General features: G+C 41.7%; 1 protein-coding gene and 2 non-coding genes across 5 annotated transcripts in view; all 3 read right to left on the bottom strand.

Moving 5' to 3' along the window:
• Nucleotides 1–821: 821 nt before the first annotated feature.
• Nucleotides 822–18,552, bottom strand: part of abr (ABR activator of RhoGEF and GTPase) — a 127,030-nt gene continuing 109,299 nt past the window's right edge. For all 3 annotated transcript variants that reach the window (XM_088012263.1, XM_088012264.1, XM_088012265.1), the window contains 7 exons: nucleotides 6,475–6,534; nucleotides 6,051–6,160; nucleotides 5,828–5,967; nucleotides 4,751–4,885; nucleotides 4,531–4,636; nucleotides 3,980–4,133; nucleotides 822–2,269 (listed from right to left, as the gene is read on the bottom strand). In XM_088012263.1, the coding sequence (XP_087868389.1) occupies nucleotides 2,180–2,269; nucleotides 3,980–4,133; nucleotides 4,531–4,636; nucleotides 4,751–4,885; nucleotides 5,828–5,967; nucleotides 6,051–6,160; nucleotides 6,475–6,534 (795 nt within the window). In that variant the 3' untranslated portion in view covers nucleotides 822–2,179. The remainder of the gene's footprint in view (nucleotides 2,270–3,979; nucleotides 4,134–4,530; nucleotides 4,637–4,750; nucleotides 4,886–5,827; nucleotides 5,968–6,050; nucleotides 6,161–6,474; nucleotides 6,535–18,552) is intronic.
• trnav-cac (transfer RNA valine (anticodon CAC)) lies at nucleotides 7,188–7,260 on the bottom strand. The gene has a single exon. It is a non-coding gene; the product is annotated as a tRNA-Val (tRNA).
• On the bottom strand, nucleotides 10,306–10,378 carry trnav-aac (transfer RNA valine (anticodon AAC)). Its single transcript has one exon. It is a non-coding gene; the product is annotated as a tRNA-Val (tRNA).

Genomic DNA, 18,552 nt, shown 5'->3' with positions numbered 1-18,552 from the left:
AGATTTAGTCTCCAAACAAGCTGAAAACGTCGAGAAGCATTTCTGAAGCGTTTTCCTAATCAGTGTGGCTGCTGGAAACAACAGGTCTGATACATGATGTTATTTAATGCTGTTAAAATATTTATCACCATCTTCACATCTAAACACCATTTTCTAAGCAGCTATCATTACCAATATGGGAAGACAGCGTTATGAAAAACTCGTTACTGATTTCTTTTGTATTTTTGTCACTCCTCAACGTTTAAATATATAATATCAGTCAAAGACTACTTTTTTTTCAGTTTTCAAATCACTACTTAATTTATTAATAGAGGAATACATAATCCTGGCCTCACGAGAAAGAGTTATTGACCCCTAAAGCTAATAACCGGTCGTTCCGTCCTTGGCAGCAACGACAGCAATGTAGCATTTGCGAGGTTTTGGTTTATCTTAGGCTTTATGTTGGATACTCTTTCTGACACATCTGCATTTATCCAGACTTGGTACCGGCACAAGGAATCACCGGGTTCTGACCCTTTATGGCCGCATTCGACCGCTTGTGACTGCACTGACCTCTCTTTAGTGATTTCTTCTTTCTGGTAGTGATCAGGACCTGGATGCGGATAGCTAGTCTGTGTTTAATCTCAGTTATTTAACGTTTTATCAAAGACCAGGTATGTTTCGATCTCTTTTTCGTCTTTTAATTAAAATCATCCTTTAAAAACCGCTTTTTTATTTACTTTGGTAATCTTTAATATTAACAGTGTATTAATCTGCAGAATTAAGGGTGACAAAAAACCCCAGAAAATCTACATTAATAATTTTCACAAACAGACACAAAGTGAGTGCTTCAATATTTTTTTTTTTATTTTACTTAAAAAGAGGGAAAAAGTTCACATGGACATTTAGTCGCAATATTACAGCATATTGAAATTCTTCTCAAAGGAAGTAAAATACAACAGTTTTTGTTTCTTTTTATTCTTATATTAAAAATATCAAATATTACTCATTTAGCAGTGCTTGCATTTTCTTAAGATATGTAGGCTTGATAGCAGAAAGGTTGGCTTTGTATCGATTTCTTCGTTCTCCTTCCCAGAGACGACCGACCTTTGTGTTACCCGGCTGGATTTCACCGACAAGCTGAACATGCAATGAGGGCGTCTACGCAAAATCGTCCTACAGATAACACTGGTGCAGCAACACACACTTGGAACAGCCTTGAAATGCAAGAAGAAGCAGAGGAAGAAAATAAAAGCCAACTGTTCCGTTTGTGGTGTTATTCCCCCACCCCCTTCCCGCCCGCCGTCAACCCTCGTGTGCCCTCGCTCGTCTACAAAGTGATCAGAACTGAACTGGCAGATTTATCTCAGAACGGCTCACCGACCACGCGGTGATACAAAAACAACAACAAAAAAAAAACGGTCTAAAAAACCAAAACAAAAAGAAACATCACTACCTGGATAAACTTCAAAAAGACAGACTCCTTAGAGAGCGTCTCTAGTTGCACAAAACTGTACAGGCACAAATATTATATATATATTTTCAAAATAAATAGGGCTAATTTTGGCCAAGACTCAGCGGAGACAATCCTTGCCGTTTCTTGGAATGGCTTTCCAGCCGCCTCGGAAGTTTGCTTAGTCCCTTTAACACAAATTCACGCTCTCAGTGGAAGACATCCACAGTCCTACTTTCTCTCTCTCTCTCTCTCTCACACACACACGCACACACGAAGCCAGGAAAAACCAGAAAGGAAATAGAAACAAATGAGGAACATTATTATAAAACACGTAAATGCCGTTTTTTTTTTTTTTTATGTTTGTTTTGTTTTTCTGGAATGCCTCTGATCAGGAAACATAAACTCAGACATTGTCCTGTCCACTGCTCCAGGCTGTGGTCTCTGCCCCGCCCCCAACCAGACACCCGTCTGAACATTTCCCCGGTGTGCTCCCACAGAGGCCGGTCGCGTTGCCGCCGGAAAGCGTTCTCCGAAACCGCCCCCGGAAAGCGTTTCGTCTTCCTCTTCAGATGGGAGAAGCGAGGGACGGCAGCAGAGACGAGCGGTCTGCTGGGAGCAGAGCTGAGGCTGGAGCGCTGGGTGGTGGGGTCCGAGGTCTGGGTGGAGTCGCGCTGCGTCACCCTCGCGGTCCGGGCGGAGCCCCCGACGGGGTGGCGGCTTTTTTTTTTTTTTTTTTTTTTTTTTTTAGACGTCAGTGGAGAAGTAGAGCGTGTTGCGCTTGAGTTCGGCGAAGGAGATCGGAGGATGCTGCAGGTAGTAGAGCAACACCTGGACCTGGAGAAGGAGAGGAGGAGTGATGACAGACCCTAATTTATTGAGGTTCTTAAACTTTTTCATCCTGTTGAGTGTTAATCCTGGGGGGTTAATGCAGAGTAATGCTAACAGCCTTTGTTAACACCCCCAGGTTGCCCGACTTGTTTGGGGATAAATTTTTTTAAAACTTTGAGGCTTGTTCTCCCTCTAATCTTGTTTTGAAAAAAAAAAAAAAGAAAGAAAAAGTTTTATGTGTTTGACATCATTGGCTTAAAAATCTACTCTTCCAGAGTCTGTAAATTACTCAAAATGTGAAATAGGAGACTTGTTCCTGGTTTTCCCATGACCAGTCACATATTTGTTGTTAATTGGAGTGATGTAAATAAACTAAAATTAACAGAATTTATAGGCTATCTTAGGGCTGGACAATAAATCAATAATATATATGGCGATAGACACATGATCAATATCAACAGATGATACGTCTGGTAGAATTTTCAATAATTTCGCTGAACTCTGATCCAAACCACATGGAATTCTGGGGGATGTAGGCAGAGGAAAGGCTTCAGTCACTCAACCTCTGATGACAAGGCAGGCTAGGATAGTGGCTCCAACTAGGTTACCGAGCAACAACCTGTTGAGTAGTTTCATGTTTCACCATCACCCCTCATAATTGCTTAAAAATTATTTTAAAAAATAGTGAAAGCTGTGGGTAAAACAGGAAAGGTTACAACACCAGTTTGGCAGCATTTCAGGTATTTAAAACAATAGACTGTGACTGAGTCTAACATGATTTTGTTTTGATCTAAACCAGAGGCCTCGTCATCCAGGCCTCCAGGGGGCAGTGTTCTGCTATCGTTAGAGTCCAGCACACCTGACTCAGATGGATAAATTACTTCCTCAGCACTCAGTCACCCAATAAAAAGCCCTGCTAATAACTTTTTTTTTATTTATTCTGGAGTGTTAAAGTAAAAACACATCTAAAAGTTGCAGAATACCCGCCTTTAGCTCTGGACCAGCATATTCTGTCACGGTTAATAAAATTGTGCCGAATGCATAAAACTTAGATTTGTCGAAAAACTTTGAAAACTTTGAATCCTTTTCCACTTCACAGCTATGCACAACTTATCAAATAAAATCCCAGGAAACTAGACTAAAGGTTGTTGTTGGAACGTCCAATATGCGGGAAAGCTCAAAAGCCATCAATTCAAGTGACTGTGAATGATCCCATAAAAATCTATTTTTGAGAAGTTAGCAATTGTTTTAAAAAAAAAAAAAAAAGCAATATAATTTACATTTTGGAACCGATTCGAGAAGCATTTTTCTTCCAAGTTTAATACATCGCATAAACATTGGAGTAAAGGTTTTTGAACACAAATTATCCTCAGGACAAAATAGGAGCCAGCAGAGACCTCCTGCATTTCCACGCCGCCCAGTTTATGGTGTTTACTTCAGACTTGTTTATCCAGCTTAGAGAAGACCTCTGCTCACATGAAACCCGTCAGTCAGGAGAGATAAATAGATGGTGAGAAAGCTAAATACAGCTGGGAGAAAGGACCCCGCTGAGACGGGTCAGTGGGCGATGTGGGAGTCGAGTTAATCTAGAAAACATGTGCAGCGGCAGCAGAGGAAGCTGCTCTTTCTCACTGTCCGTCGTAAAGATTACCGAAGGAAAACCACAGGAGAGTCACGGAGTGAGAATTTGCATCTACCGGCACTAAAATCGTGTACCTGTGCCATGACATCATGTGACCAGATGTCGGAGGCGCACGTGATGTGCTGTCCCTTGGCGCTTTCTGACTCAGAGGGCCGGAGCAGGGTGGGTCCGAACACGGTGGCCAGGTTATGGAGGGACATCTTGTTGACCGGCTCCTTCTCAGCCACCCTGCAGGAACAACAGACAGGAAATATTTCGTTACAGGCAGACTCTACAACTCAATTTTTAAATATGAAAGCAGTTACTGAAATGCTAGTTTTAGAAGTTTTCCTGCAAAATTCGCACTGGATTTCCAGAACAGAAAGATGCTACAATGGCACAGAAATTTTTTTTTTCTTTCTGTAACCCCAAAAAGTCTGGATATGGTTGATTTAAAAAAAAAATCTTTTCAAAAAAGTTGGATCATTTTATTTAATTTAAAGCCTAATTTCCTGCAGTAGATAGTAGTGAGATTTTTTTTTAGGGTTAATAAGTGTTATGAACGAAATGCAGCTCTAAAAAAAATAAGAAAAAAGAAGTATCTCTTTGCATTGTAAACTTTGACGGTGTGAGTGTTCCTGCGTACCTTTTCAGGTGCTCCAGCAGAGTGAGGAAGGTCATGAGGTTGGGGTCGGGCAGAGAGCGCAGAAGGTGCATCATGCAGTTCTCCTTGGCTGCAGGATCTGAGAGAGCTGAAACAGACAGGAAAACACATGTCCTATTATGTCCTGATGGCCTGTTTTTTTTTGTTTTGTTTTTTTACTTTAAGCATGATCTTCTACAGCTGAGCTGGAAAGTCCTCCCACCTATGCCCTCCATGAAGGCTGGGTAGAGACGGTCTGTGAGAAGAGGCTCCGGCAGCTCCCTGAAATACAGCTTGAGTGTTCCTGCGATGGCGTTTATGTCCATGTCACTCAGCATCACCAGGATGTCTTTGGTATCTGCGAATCACGAAGACAGACCCGTTAGAGAGAGATCACACAGCTTCATCGTGGACTTTCAGCAGAGCAGCTGCTCTCTCTTTAGCTCCTTCCTCAGCAGACAGATGCAGATGGGGGTCAAGGTTAAAAAAAACACAAAAAACCCCCCAACAATTAAAGGTGATCTTGACTCTGACTGGTCACATCTTAGGGAGAAAAAGCAGCTGTGAGGGAAATTGAGAGACTGTTACTGAACACAGGACAGGAGCATCTGACAGCTGCTCCTCCTAAATACTAAACCCCCCGACACAGGAAAGTTGAAAAATGTTCAACTTTGTTGCTGTCGCGTCCCGTGTGTTGGGTTTCACCCAGAGCGCCAACGACTTTTGCGTGTTGTTGTCATTTGCTGCTGTGTCGACCCCCCACGATAGACGCAAAAAAGCTAGCAAGGGTATATTAGCAGAGTTAGCATTAGCCTTAACTGCCTCAATTCGCACAACGTGCACAACTCAAACTTCTGCTTGCCATAAAAGTTCCAAGAAAAAAAAGAAACTATGTACACGTTGAATATATGAGATTGCAAACTCCTGTCATGACCAAATTTAAGACAGGTGAATAACATATTTAAGGAAAACTTACATTTTGTTTAGTCAATTTAGGACATTTTAAGTATTGTGGTGCTGGCTGTTTGTTGCTCGGCAAGATGCGTCCGTCTACTCCTGCAAACTGTTTGTGTGTATCATAATAAACAACAGGCACAAATGCGGTGAGGCTTGGTTTTTAACATTTGTCCAAAAACAGGAAATGGACGTACTTATAGAGTTTATGAGCATAAACCTGGTCCATATGGAGAAATGGGGGCTATTTCTGGAGTCAACGCTTGGTTTTACAGTGAGACGGATTTAGACATTGTGGGTTTCAGATCTAGCAGTACAGAGCTAGGAATCAGAGTGGAGGCCTTACTTGTGTCGAATGCTAATTTGAGGGCCTGGATGTCCGTGGCCACCCCTGAGATCCTGTAGATTCCCACTTCGTCAATCCCCCTCTTCTCCACTTCCTCAATGCACTGGCGGACGATGTAAGGCACCTTGGAGCGCTCGCGCCTGCGGACGATCACAGCCGTTAGTTCTCAGTTGGCAAGCAGGTTAGAAACCAGACAAGCGATTTAGCTAGCCACAGCGCTTACTTTGTGACCACGTTGATCTTGACTCCAAACACCCCGCTCTGCTTTTTGGACGGCGTTCTCTTCAAGCTGAGGTCCCGACTTGTAAACTTCATGGAAAACTCCACCTTAATCTGCAGATTCAGATCCAGATACACTGTAAAATGACTCCTTCAGACACACAAACGCAACTGTACAAACATCTCTGAGCTGCTCTGCTTCTTGTTATCATGGCAAAAATACAGATAGTCAGATCTGTTTGGGAGTAAAACGATCTGTTTGGCTTCAACAGAGCATCCAGCTGTCATTTGCACTTCCTGTGGATCTGGCCAGAAATACAGCTGTGCTAAAACAGTGTTTAATCAGAGGAGCTGCCTCTGCTGAACACAATAAATCACAGAGTACTGCTACAATTTAACTTTAAAGAGGACTTTGCCGTGATTCTTACCCCGTTCATCTCGATGACGTCCATGTGCCAGTTCTTGGACTGCACGGTCTGTGGGTCCAGCTGAAAGACACAAAAGACAAATACAGAGGTTAAAATCTATTTATTTTTTAACCAAATATGGGCAAATCACTAAATCCATGTGGTCATTTTTCCCCAGAGGGGAGCTGATAACGCTGCCACATTCTGGCTGAAAAGAATGACAAAGTGTGCAGTAATATGTTGGAGTTGGGCAGCACTGTTAGTTTATGCTCCATAAATCCAAAGAATTATTAAAAAACCCAGCAGAAATATCTTAGTAGGTTCTTGAACGATAACTTAAGAATCAGAATATTCTTCTGGTGAAGAAGAAAAGATAATTTATTAAACATTTGCTGCTTTAAACAGCAAATTACTTCAAAAGAAAAAAAAATCTTACAAGGTATTTGTAGTCTAGTTTCTAGTGCCAATATCTTAGCACACTTGAAAAAGGAACATTTTTACAAGTAGCTTTCCAGCAATATTTCTTAATTTTGATGAAAAAGAGCTAGCTCTTTGGGAAAATCATTTCCAGTACAATATGAAATAATCTGTAACCTACTTAAAACAGTTACTTCAAATTTAGTTTAGTCTTATTTCAAGTTCTTGAAGATATTTTCTCTAGAAACTAGACCAACAATACCCCAGTAACATTTTGTGGCATTTGCAGTGCTAATTTGTGCTGTAAAAAATAAAACTGTTCCTGCCCGGTTTCGAACCGAGGACCTTTCGCGTGTGAGGCGAACGTGATAACCACTACACTACAGGAACTGAGTGTCACCCACAGCTGTCAGAGAGAGACAAGCATCTGTCCCTCTCTAACTAGACGCATGAAGAAACAGAATGGCAGAGAGGGCACAAGCACCATAAAACTTTAGAGAAATAACCTTTGACCTGCTTTTTGTGTATCCTCTGCATCAAATCTAAGTCAGCTTCGATGGGTAAAACTGCTTCCTTGCAGCTCCTACTTTAGGAATGAATGATGCCATCTCCGCCGTGCTTCCAAGGACTTGCCCCTCGGCGGTCTCTCCGGGGTCCAACAAAAGCTCCAGATTGGCCCAGACACTTGGCCTGCTCTTCGATACATTCTCCAAGTCTGAACTTCTCATCCCACAAAGCCCTTCAAGACCTCAGCGAGGGCAAGCTGGTGTTGTTTTAAGCCTCTTGGAGTCTGCGCGCTCTGCATGAGGCCAAAACAGCTAAGTACTTTTTTATTGTCGGTTTTAGCATCTGCACGCCGCAGTCATGTCATTACACCTCTGCACACCATTAAACATCCTCTCTGAGTGCATTTCATTAGCTCATAAAGGAGCCATTTAGTTCTCCTTTCATGCATTCCTATTACTGTTCCAGGCTGTTTTCCCAGCAGGGTGGGAGTTTGTGTCAGGATGGGTAATCACCACGACTGGGTCTGTAAACGGCTACTGCTAGGAAGGGAAACGGGACGCATTGAAAACGCCTCCTATAGCTCACTGGAGTCTCAAGGAAAACAATTCTTTTCATAGATGTGCTCCCCATTACTCTCTGCTCATTTGAAAAAAAAAAAAAAAAAAAAAAACCTGATTAAATATGAATGTACGCAAACAGGGTTGTAAAAACAAGGAGGATCCATTACAGGCAGTGGCTGCACTCAGTGACCCTTCTGAGATCTGCATCTCCGAACTGGGCTTCTCTTTATTAAAAAAAGAGAAGAACTTGACCTACTGGCCTTCTCTCGGCTTTTATGGGAAATGATTTATTGTGACCCGACGGGCATGCATGGAGCAAAATGACTTCGTTTTAATGTAAGCTGAAAACTGAAACAGCAACTCTTTTCACACTAGTTATTTTTGTGAAACTTCCAAACTATTACTTTTTTAAAAATAGTGGATCTGTGTGGACTGGCTCGTCATAGCTTAATAAGAAAAGAAAAAAACAACTCACCATTTTGATTTATCTCGACTCAGTTTCCACCTTAAGCTGCAAATGTAGGTTGAAAGTTTTACGACTGAAGGGAAAGGTTGAATAGTGTCAAAGAAAATATAAGTTACAACTGCTTAGAGAGAATGTTTTGAATCTTTAGCTTAGCACTGCTTTAGCCATGCTCAAGATTTTGTTTTTGATTTTGATGCAATAAATGTTAAACCCATTGTCACATTTACATTTCTTCTAAATTAATTGTTTTTTTTCCCCGAGGCCTCAACATATTAAAAAACTCACCAAATGTAATGAAAATTGTCTACCTCGTAAAATGTTTGGATTTCAATGGAATTAAAAATGGGCCTGGTCAAATGACTCTCTAGCGCCCCGTAAATTGAGATAGGTCAACTGTTAAATATGAGAGAGCTGGAATTGGTACATAGATAGATCCCCCTAAAACAAGGTAAAAGTCTCTTGGAGGTTTGTGGTAAACCCAAAACGAAGTTGGCCATTTTGGTCAAAGGGTAATATTTGGCCGTTTCTGACTTTTAATACATGTTGAATTAGAGCAAGCTCCTCCTAAGGATTTTGACCTACCTGCTACATGTTTGGCGAGTGTGCTTAAGAGATGGGGGATTAAAAGTTATCAAAATGTTGAGTTTTTGTGCATTTTTGTGAGTTATTTTGAAAATCTTTTGAAATGTTTTAACGTTCACGTAAAAAGGTTGAAGTACACCAAACTTTGGACGAATGACTCCTCTCGTTCTCATTCTTTGGAATTCTGATGTCAATATTGACATGACCACCTCCTACTGGAGCGAAGGTGTTACTGCTCTTTTAAACCGAATGCCAGAAGGCAAAAACAAAGAGTTCAATCTAAAAAAATATATATAATAAAATAAATCTCTGTTATACTGTAGCTTGGGCTTAAATGTCAAAAACATGTTTTCAGGGCAAGAAACAATTTAGGTGAAAATGAGGAGTGACTTAGTGACAGGGTGAGGTGTAATCTTGAATGACAGGGTGACAGTCTGGGAACCAGAAGGAAGGGAAGTTAAAGTAATACAGAAAATGCTTGGCACAGGAAAAAAAAAAGGTAGATAAACAAGCACTGGACAGAATTATTATCTGAAAGTGATCAGTGGCTAAATCAAACTATGTAGCAAATTTAAATGGATGATCTCGTAGCATAAAATGATCTCATATAGCATAAAAGAGATGAAACCTTACTCTTGGCTGGTTTACTGTGTCCTCAAGGACGTAAATGCACAGATATTTATTTCTCCTTTTTGGCTGATTCGGACAAATGTCCTTTTATTGGAATATCAAAGCAAATATTTGCACTCGTGGACTTGTACAAAACACAATGAAAGTCAAAAAACCAACCCTCCCACATAAATTCTCCGTATTTCGTGGTGTAATTTCAGATAACGTCACCATGACATCCAAGATTGTGCCAAAGGCTTTAGCTTAAAACAAGCAAAGAAATCCTTTAAACCTACAGAACATTCTAGTCATGCCAGGTTCTTAATAAGTGCATTAGCTGTATTTTAACCATGTGTTGCTCTTACACTGAACCCTACTTACTTACATGCGAGCACATGGCCCACTAAACTTGACCTCACATATTTCCCTTCACCTCTCAGCCCTTCGGTGTGCTCAGCAGGAAGCATATGCAGCTCCACATGATCCAGCCCACATGTAGACAGAAAATCCACGTCTGATTTCTACATCTATTCACACTCCTGTCTGAGCTCTCTGCCATTTTCACACAAGCAGAAACATTATTTGTTAGCCAGGTTGTAAAGCGTGTACCCAGTCGGACTGATCTGCAGGCACGGAACAAAGCTCATAAGTCACGCTGTTTCACAATCACATTATTTCAACAAGCTCCTGGAAGAGACAAAAATAAAAGGCTGTTCCCGCCCGGTTTCGAACCGAGGACCTTTCGCGTGTTAGGCGAACGTGATAACCACTACACTACGGGAACTGGCTGGCTATCCCCTCCCCCTCTGCTGCTCTTACTCAGAGCTGCAGCACTGTGACTGGGAGGGTTCACAGTTTCTCTGAGAACATGTGGTCAGACTTTAGGTCCGGTATCAATCTGCTTCAGTATTTACAAGCTGTGGACAAATCCTCCGGGGAATAAGCGCAAAAAGGTGTTAAACTCTCCTGTTAAACAACAAAAAAGGAGTAACTTTGTAAGTAATGAGAGGTAAGAGTATAACTGTAGTTAGACAGCCTCATTAAATTAACACTACCCATAATAAATCACCCTATTTCTTCTTGGTGTTGACAACCTTCGAGAAAGAACAACTTGATCCTTTGATCTGCAGGAAAATTATAATGAATTGCTGCTTTAATTCCCCCTTTGTGTTTAATCACAGTTTTCCTGCGCCTGCTCTCTGGCTGATTAAATATTCATTCAGCGGCAGAGAGCTTTTTATTAGTTCTTTAATTAGAACACGGTGCAAACTGCACGCCTGCTTGGCTTTAGCAGGATTACAGGAAGTGTTTGTGCAGCGAGTCCCAGCTAGAACATCACCCTGCAGTGTGTTTGCTCTCTGGAATATAAGGAGCATGCCTATTTTTAGATGTCCTGGTCACATAGGCATATTGCTTACATGCTCATCAGTGGTGAGTCTTTTTACTACATAGCTGAGGATGGCATCAGCGCCACGGGTTGCGTTCAGCTCAGCTGCCATGTTGCCTTGCCTCCTTACTTGCACATTTGAGCCAACAGACAGGGATTTTCCAACAACCGATGGTTGTGATTTTTAGATTTGTTACCTTCACATCCAGTGTATGGAATATGCCTGTAAACAGGAGCTTATGGATGAGTACTATATGTCTGGAAGACGACTCTGCCTGCAGCCCAGATGAGTAGAAGCTCTCCAGCTCACTCAGCTGGGATTATCTCATAATAATAGCAGAATAAAGGAGGTTAAATAGTTTTTAATGACAGAGTTCTGGGTAAATGTTTCATATGATTTCAAAATGCAATATTTTAATACATTAAGGATTTATTTTTCTTATTAGCACTTTCTTGCAACCTTCTGCCAGTGAGTAAAGCCTGAGATCATTCCTGAATAACTCTCTAATAGTGGTGTAGTGAGATCTAGTGCCAACATAAAAAAGTGTTGGCACTAACCGTTTTAATGCAGTCAAGTTGACATGTATCCCACTAATGCCGAATGATGCATATTCTACACATACCAAGAATTATTCTACACTAGTGATCAGAATAATCAGTGCAGAATCAAGTCAAGTTGGCGTGTGTGTCCCACTAATGCCGGTCAGTGCATATTCTACACATATCAAGAATCACTTTAATTTATTCTACACCAATTACAGTTTGTCTAAAGACAAAGTTTGTGATTTGAGAACCCTGCATTCTGTTTGTAAAAAGGAAAATTCTCATAACCCCGTCTCATGAACCCAGTATTGTGTTTTGTTTTGCTCAAGAATCTGATTTTCCAAATACATTCGTCACAAATGTAATTTCTTCAAACTCAACATAAAACCCTTACCGTGAGATTGTTTTATTGCGTACATATGTCCTGACTTAATGTGCCTTGCCTGAGAAAGAACACACAGGTTTTATTGTGATATAGAGATAATCTATACGAGTGTTTCATTTCCCCTGATAAACCCTCATGTTTTCTTTGGCCAGCTCTGCAGAGATGGTTTTAGACACAATCTTTTGCGGATGCGGCACAATACAACGCTGAGCTCATTACCTCGGTTTTCTGGTGATCTGTAATCCTTATCTCTGACAACATGGGAGCAATTAGATGATCTATATGGGTTTCCAGGGAAGTAAAAACGGCGTCTTTAGCTGCACATAAGCAATATAATGTGTCAGTTTGCACAAAGTTTCATCTCTGCCCTGATGCGATATTCAGCTTTTTGTTTGGTGAAATAAAATCCTCACTCCCTATCTATCTGTTTCAACGTGTAATGAAACTCAAGCCCTCACCGCCTACATAGAAGATCAATGCCTACTCGTCATCCTGCAGGGGCAGAAGCCAGCCTGCACGCTTTCAGCCGTACCACTAGAAGCCAGGAGGTTATTCTAGGTATCAACATGAGAATATTTTACTGACCTCTCGGAGCTCATTTAACCAATCACAACGCAGCACACAGGAGGGGATAAATGGGGGGCCAATAAAGGGCTACACCCGCCGGTGGGGACAGACGGAGATTTATGTGGCCCACATAAAAGGGCCATTAAAGGGCTGGCTGGCATTTTAAGCAAGAGCGAGGGATGAAACCCTAATATCTCATCTGCACTAATCAACATACTTAAAAGGAAGAGTATAATTTTGTACGAGGGCTAAAATGCAGAGGAGGGATGAGCGAGGTGGAGGGCAGGTGATAATGGCCACATGTTCCTCTCTCTGATGGTTAAATCCAGCGTGATGGCTGCATTGTTTTCTCTGCCAAAGTAACACTAAAACCCACCCAGGAAGCAGGTCACCAAGCACACAGACCAAAAAAAAAAAAAACTCATCCAGCAAAGAGCCGACCTGTAGCTACTTCATCATCTTTTGCTCTTTTGTTAAGACAAGTGAGATATACGACGTCTGGTTCCAGTCCAATTAGTGTTCCTAAGTCAGCCTCCCATCTCATCTTGCTGCATCTTAATTAGGCTCGGCTGTCAACCGAAGCAGGAAGAACATTTCCCCGGTGTTCCTCTGTGCCCTCGCAAATCTTTTCTCATGCAGATTCCTCTGAACAGAAATTAGATAACATGCTGCTTGCCATAGGTGCACCCAAAGAGAAAAAAGCAATAATGTCTGCTGCTTTCCCTGCCTTGCTCAGTAATCACAGCAATGCTTTCTTTGCCCGTTTTTTCCCTTTCAGTTGTTGCAATTTTGGTACATTTTTTTGGACTGTAGAGTTACAAAAATGCTGGCATTCTGGGTTTTAAAATGTAAATATAACAAAAACAAGTACATGAATCGCTTCATCTATTCGCAAAAACACCCTAGAGGCTTTTGTTATGTTGCCGTTTTGAGCGATGAGCTCAGATGATTTAACAGCCTCTCATCTCTGAGAGAGGTACCGGTTATGTCAGGGCAGAAAGGCAGCACAGGGGAAGAATAAAGGGAGAATTGTATAAGAGCTGACAGGATCAAAAGGCAACTATGCATGCAAGTGCAACACGAATTTACTCAGCCAACAAAAAATAAAAAAAATAAATCTACTTCGAAATGAATGAATGATTGTAAAAATGAATGGGGCCTTTGAGACATGATGGGTGAGTGGGAGATTTTTCTGCAGCTTTACTCTATGCTAGAGAATCACTTTTTATATACTATTGCTGACACTGAGAAAACAGCGTGAGAGGAGAAGAAGAAATCAATACCAGACCTATGGGTCAATTCAGTAAAGGCTGGCCTTAAGGTGCAATTCCCCTCTCTTATTCCTCTCAGTCTGACAGCAGTCAGTGTTGCTAAAGCAGCTTTCGAATAATGGAAGACATCAGAGGTCAGGTAAAGTATCAGCTTCGTCACAGGTGCTGAAGCGTCTGATTATGCACACTAAATCAAAGGCGAAATTCTGCCGATGCGCTCATAATGAGGTGAAGACTGCTGAATAAACATGCGCGAATGCAGAGCAAAACTGCCTCACAACATCTAATTTTATATCTCAGTTAGTCATAGCTGAAGGGGCACGTGAGCAGCTTTGCATATAATCAGAGCTTGCTTGTGATATTTCAGAAGCAAGGAAAAAAAAAACATCTCAAAAAAAAAAAAAAAAAGAAGAAGCGGCTTCTCTTTAGTTAAAATCCTGCAATTTAAGTATGGCTTAATAAAACTTGTATGCCCTGAAACCGTATTTGGGCAAATAAAAACATGATTTGCAAATTGTGTCTGAGTAATTTATACTGAGAATTGGATCAGGCCAAATTCTGCGTCTGCCGGTCAAAGACGATATTAAAATACTAACTTCATCACTTCAACCTGAGGGTAATATCTCAAATGAACAGCGGAGGGAGCTGTTTTGACTACGAAACATCTCAGACACATCGAGTCACTCATTTGTTTTGTCTTCAGCAGAAAATTAAAGGGGCAAAAGACACTGGAGGGAGTTTAAAAAAAAAAAGAGGCTGAGATGAGCTCACGGTGGTAGAAAGATTAGATAAATGAGAAAGTCAGAGATTTCCATTCTTGATTAGATTATTGTATAATCCAGGGAAATAATAATAAGCTCTAGCGGTTTCTGTGCTGCGTCTTGAAACATTAACATTGTATTCCATCTCAAGAAAGTGTGATTATACCTCTTACAGAGAGCAATAAATTCATCTTCCACAAACCCTCATTTACCGGATATTAAATCCATCTGAAGCCATTTCCTGCAACAATCCTCTCGAATAAAACTTTGCTTTCTAACCAGGTCACGGCATTAGCATCACTACCATCCATCACATATAGAGCCATCAGATCAGAAGAGTCAACTCCCCACTGGACAGAGCAAACAGATATGTGCTGAGAATAAAAGAGACGCTGAACTAACAGATGGAAGTGATACCGTGATGAATGCAGCGGGACAGATGCAGCAGAGAGAAGATAAAAAAAGCAGAAAGGAAGCAGCTTGTGTACGCATGTCAGACCTTTTGTCTCAGCAGCTTGCTGCGGACGCGGCCCCACAGCTTGGCCCCCGTGTTGGAGTGTCTCTTGAGCACCGGGGTCTGGGGCTGGCTGGACAGATTGTGCTGGTTCTGGTCCACGCAGCACTGCTGCTCCAGACGCTCACACATAGAGTTCAAGTTCACATCCGACACCAGGATCTCCGTCATCCCAAAGCCGCCGAATCTCCCCTTCCTCCAAAAATGCAGGTGGGAGGAAGTGTTGAGCTTGAGGAGAAGGCAGGGGTTTGGAGGAAGGATCTCCACGTAACCCGTAACGGTTAGACCAGGTGCTGGAGAGCCGAGAAGCGACGAATAAAAAAAAAAAAAAAGAAAGGAAAAGAAAGTCTTTTTAATTCAAAAAGGAAAAAGATGAAGAGCAGAACGAGAGCTGGTTGCTGCCATGACCTCTCTGACAAGCCTCATAAAAAGTCCAGGTAGGATCCTGCTTCTGCGAGTTCGCTTCACAGTCAGCCGCCAGCATCTCCTCACTGTGCAATCTGACTCCCACCACGGCAAACGGAGGCAGCGAGCTCTCCGAGAGGCAGAGAGAGAGAGGAGGGAGAGAGGGAGCCGAGCAGGAGGGGTGAATGAGCTCCAGGAGCAGAGCTGCCTCTCCAGATGTGGATGGACACTCCTCCAGAGAGAGGAGGGGTGGACAAACAGTCAATGAGGAATGAAAAGAGAAAGAAACACAGGAGAAGAAGAGAGAGAGAGGGAGGGATGGATAAATGTTGCGCTGTGTTTTGGTCAGTACTTTGACCCCTGGTCAACTTTTCCCAGAGCTGCACAGGAAGTGGATAATATGATGAGAAAAAACGGCAATGAATATTAAAAACAATCAACAAGCAATTTAATCCTAAACAATTCTGGAGTTCATCTACAGCCAAACTCTTAAGGCTGCGTTAAAACCGCTGCCAGGGTTTTCGGATATTTATTGGGAAAAAGTTCCATGTTTAGTCAGCTGTGGTTATGCCAGGCCACAAGATGGCGCTGTGGTTTTAGCACGCTTTAGCTTCTACTTCATTAGCTTTCATGCTCATGTAACACATTTACTCCTAATCAGAAATTGTGCTAAACTGAACAGGTTGTAAGTAGCACAACACAGCACAATGCTATCCGCTAAGTTAGCCATTTTCAGTATCAGTGAGGTGTTCAGAAATTAAGTCAGAGGAAACTGAGTGGTGAAAAGCAACTTGAGAGGAAAACTTAACTTTTTGTAATATATTAAGACACGTAAGTGGTTTATTCAGGCTGCGAATGAGCAAGAGAGAGCAAGACTTTCAACAAATAACAAGAAGGTTTTTGCACACAACAAGGAAGATGTCAGCCACATGTCAGCTTGTAACCAAACATTGTAGTGAAGAAGCAAAGTGACCTGGACTGGACAGAGAAAAAGCCGTCTTGTTCTTTTACGATATCTATCGCTGTCGGTCATTGAACAAGCTGGATTTAAAAATATTTCCAGCATGTTGGCAAGTGAAACTAAGTGTGTGCTAAACATGTTCATAGCTTTTTTTTTTTTTTTTAACTTCGTAAAGCCCGTTTTTGGAGCGACTGCCCTTTCATACACACAGTGTGACGTTGCCTCTGCTGTTCTGAATATAAAAAGATTAATGACAGGTCAGGATAGAGAAGCTGGAAAAAAATCTATACAGAAACCAGAGATTAGAAATCAGCCACAAATCTCTAACAGGTCCATTTCTATAAGAAATGCATTTCCTTCTCTTCTCCTTAATCCCCTGTTCCACCTCTTTCACCCTGTGCACCCGTTACTGTGCCTTCCTTGGCATATCTCTATTTTTGTCTTGCCACTGACTATTATGCATTTTCCACCAAAACCCTCTCCCCTAATCCCTAAGCCTGCCTGTCGACGCTGGAAAGTCAGTCAAAGACATTCAGCGAGATCAAATCTTCACGTTTATTCAACAGGACAAGCCGAGCTGACCGCTCATACGTGGATCCCTCTACATATTGGATCGATACACAGCAAAGGAACGTGTGTGTGCCTGTCAAACTCCCTCCCTGTCTTCTGTGTCCCAACCCGCTGGAATTAGAGTGGAAAGATATTCAGCTTTGGAAAGGTTATATGCGCGAGGATGCATTTTAAAGCTGTGGTGATTGTGATTCGGAGTCGGCGCAGACATCTGCCCGCTGATCGTTCACTGATTCATAGAGGGGCCTCAGATAAGCAGAGAAAAACACAGACAGAATTTCTTTCATTTAATGAATGAGTCACTAACAGCTTTGTTTACACAGGGGATGTATGTTATCATTTAATCTTAGAGTACCATTGGAGTCTCTTTCAGTCGATTCTCCCTCTAAAATAGAAGAAATGTTTAAGTTTAATATTCAGTCAGCAGTAGTTATCCTTACAGTACCGAACCAGACTCATTATGTCATCACAGGGCGTGTTGGATAACCTCAGACTGTACAAAACCCTAGCATAAAACCATGTGGGTTAGCGTGTCTTCTGCGGTGACGATAAAACAGTGAGCAGATGAAAAGGGCAAGTGGCACGGCGAGAACGTCTGACTCCGCGGACCGGAGGGGAAGGCGGAGGAGAGGAGGTGGAGCTTTGTTGTGGAGCAGACCTCAGCCAACCCCTCAGCACAGATTATTTTTAACTCGCCGGGTCCGTAGCTTTGAGACATACACACTCCATGCGTCACAACTTGGAAAGAATGTCTGGGAAAACCATGTTTTGAAAACGGGAGAAGAAAAACCCCACAGGGAGATCGGGGAGATATTTCGGGGCAAGATGGGAGAGAATGGGAACGCTGGAATAGCTTTGTATATGGCAACTCATAAATGTTTAAGGGTCTTTATTTGAAAGTGGTTCATGCTATTATAGCAGCCATTCACCAGAGTAATATAGGAAAGAAACGAGAAAAAGAACAGCTAGAACCACATTTAGGAGCAAAGACACGGAGTTCTTCAGTGGATTACACAGAAAATGCTCACCAGTAAGATCAGTGGGGAACTGATGGTGGTTTCACCTCCATCAGTTCACAGTTCGACAGCATGAATATGAGGTAGACAATAATAAACTTCAGTAGAGGAATGTTTTTCTGAACCATTTCAAAACTAAATCATTCTATGATTTAAGTATGAAAATACAGATCGGGGTAATCCAAGGAGCATAGTAAGAGCATAAGATAAATACTGACAGTTTTAATAGGTAGATGATCTTTTGTATATTCTTCATCTTGAACTGGTCCACAGTTCAAATTGTTTTCTTTTTTAAACTGCTGTTAGCTAAAGCTAACAAATAATGTTCCCATAAAACATTTTTGCTTTAGGAAAGTATTTCCTTAGAAAAGGTTGATGGAAATGATGAAATTCAAAGTAACTTCCTCAATTTCACAAAAACGTTTTTACATTCGCTTGAGGTAGTTTTTGGCTTTTCCATCAAAACAAAACAAAACAAAAAAAAAGGTCATGCGCTAAAGTGGAGAACACATTTGCTGAATAAGTTCTGGCGTAACAAACGTTTACCTTACGTGACTGATGAGCCGCTTCAGAGAACT

Source organism: Poecilia mexicana, unplaced genomic scaffold (genome assembly GCF_051168715.1).
Source record: "Poecilia mexicana isolate PSO_F unplaced genomic scaffold, ASM5116871v1 scaffold_14, whole genome shotgun sequence".
Taxonomy (NCBI): domain Eukaryota; kingdom Metazoa; phylum Chordata; class Actinopteri; order Cyprinodontiformes; family Poeciliidae; genus Poecilia; species Poecilia mexicana.
This window is presented reverse-complemented; position numbering and strand designations above follow the sequence as displayed.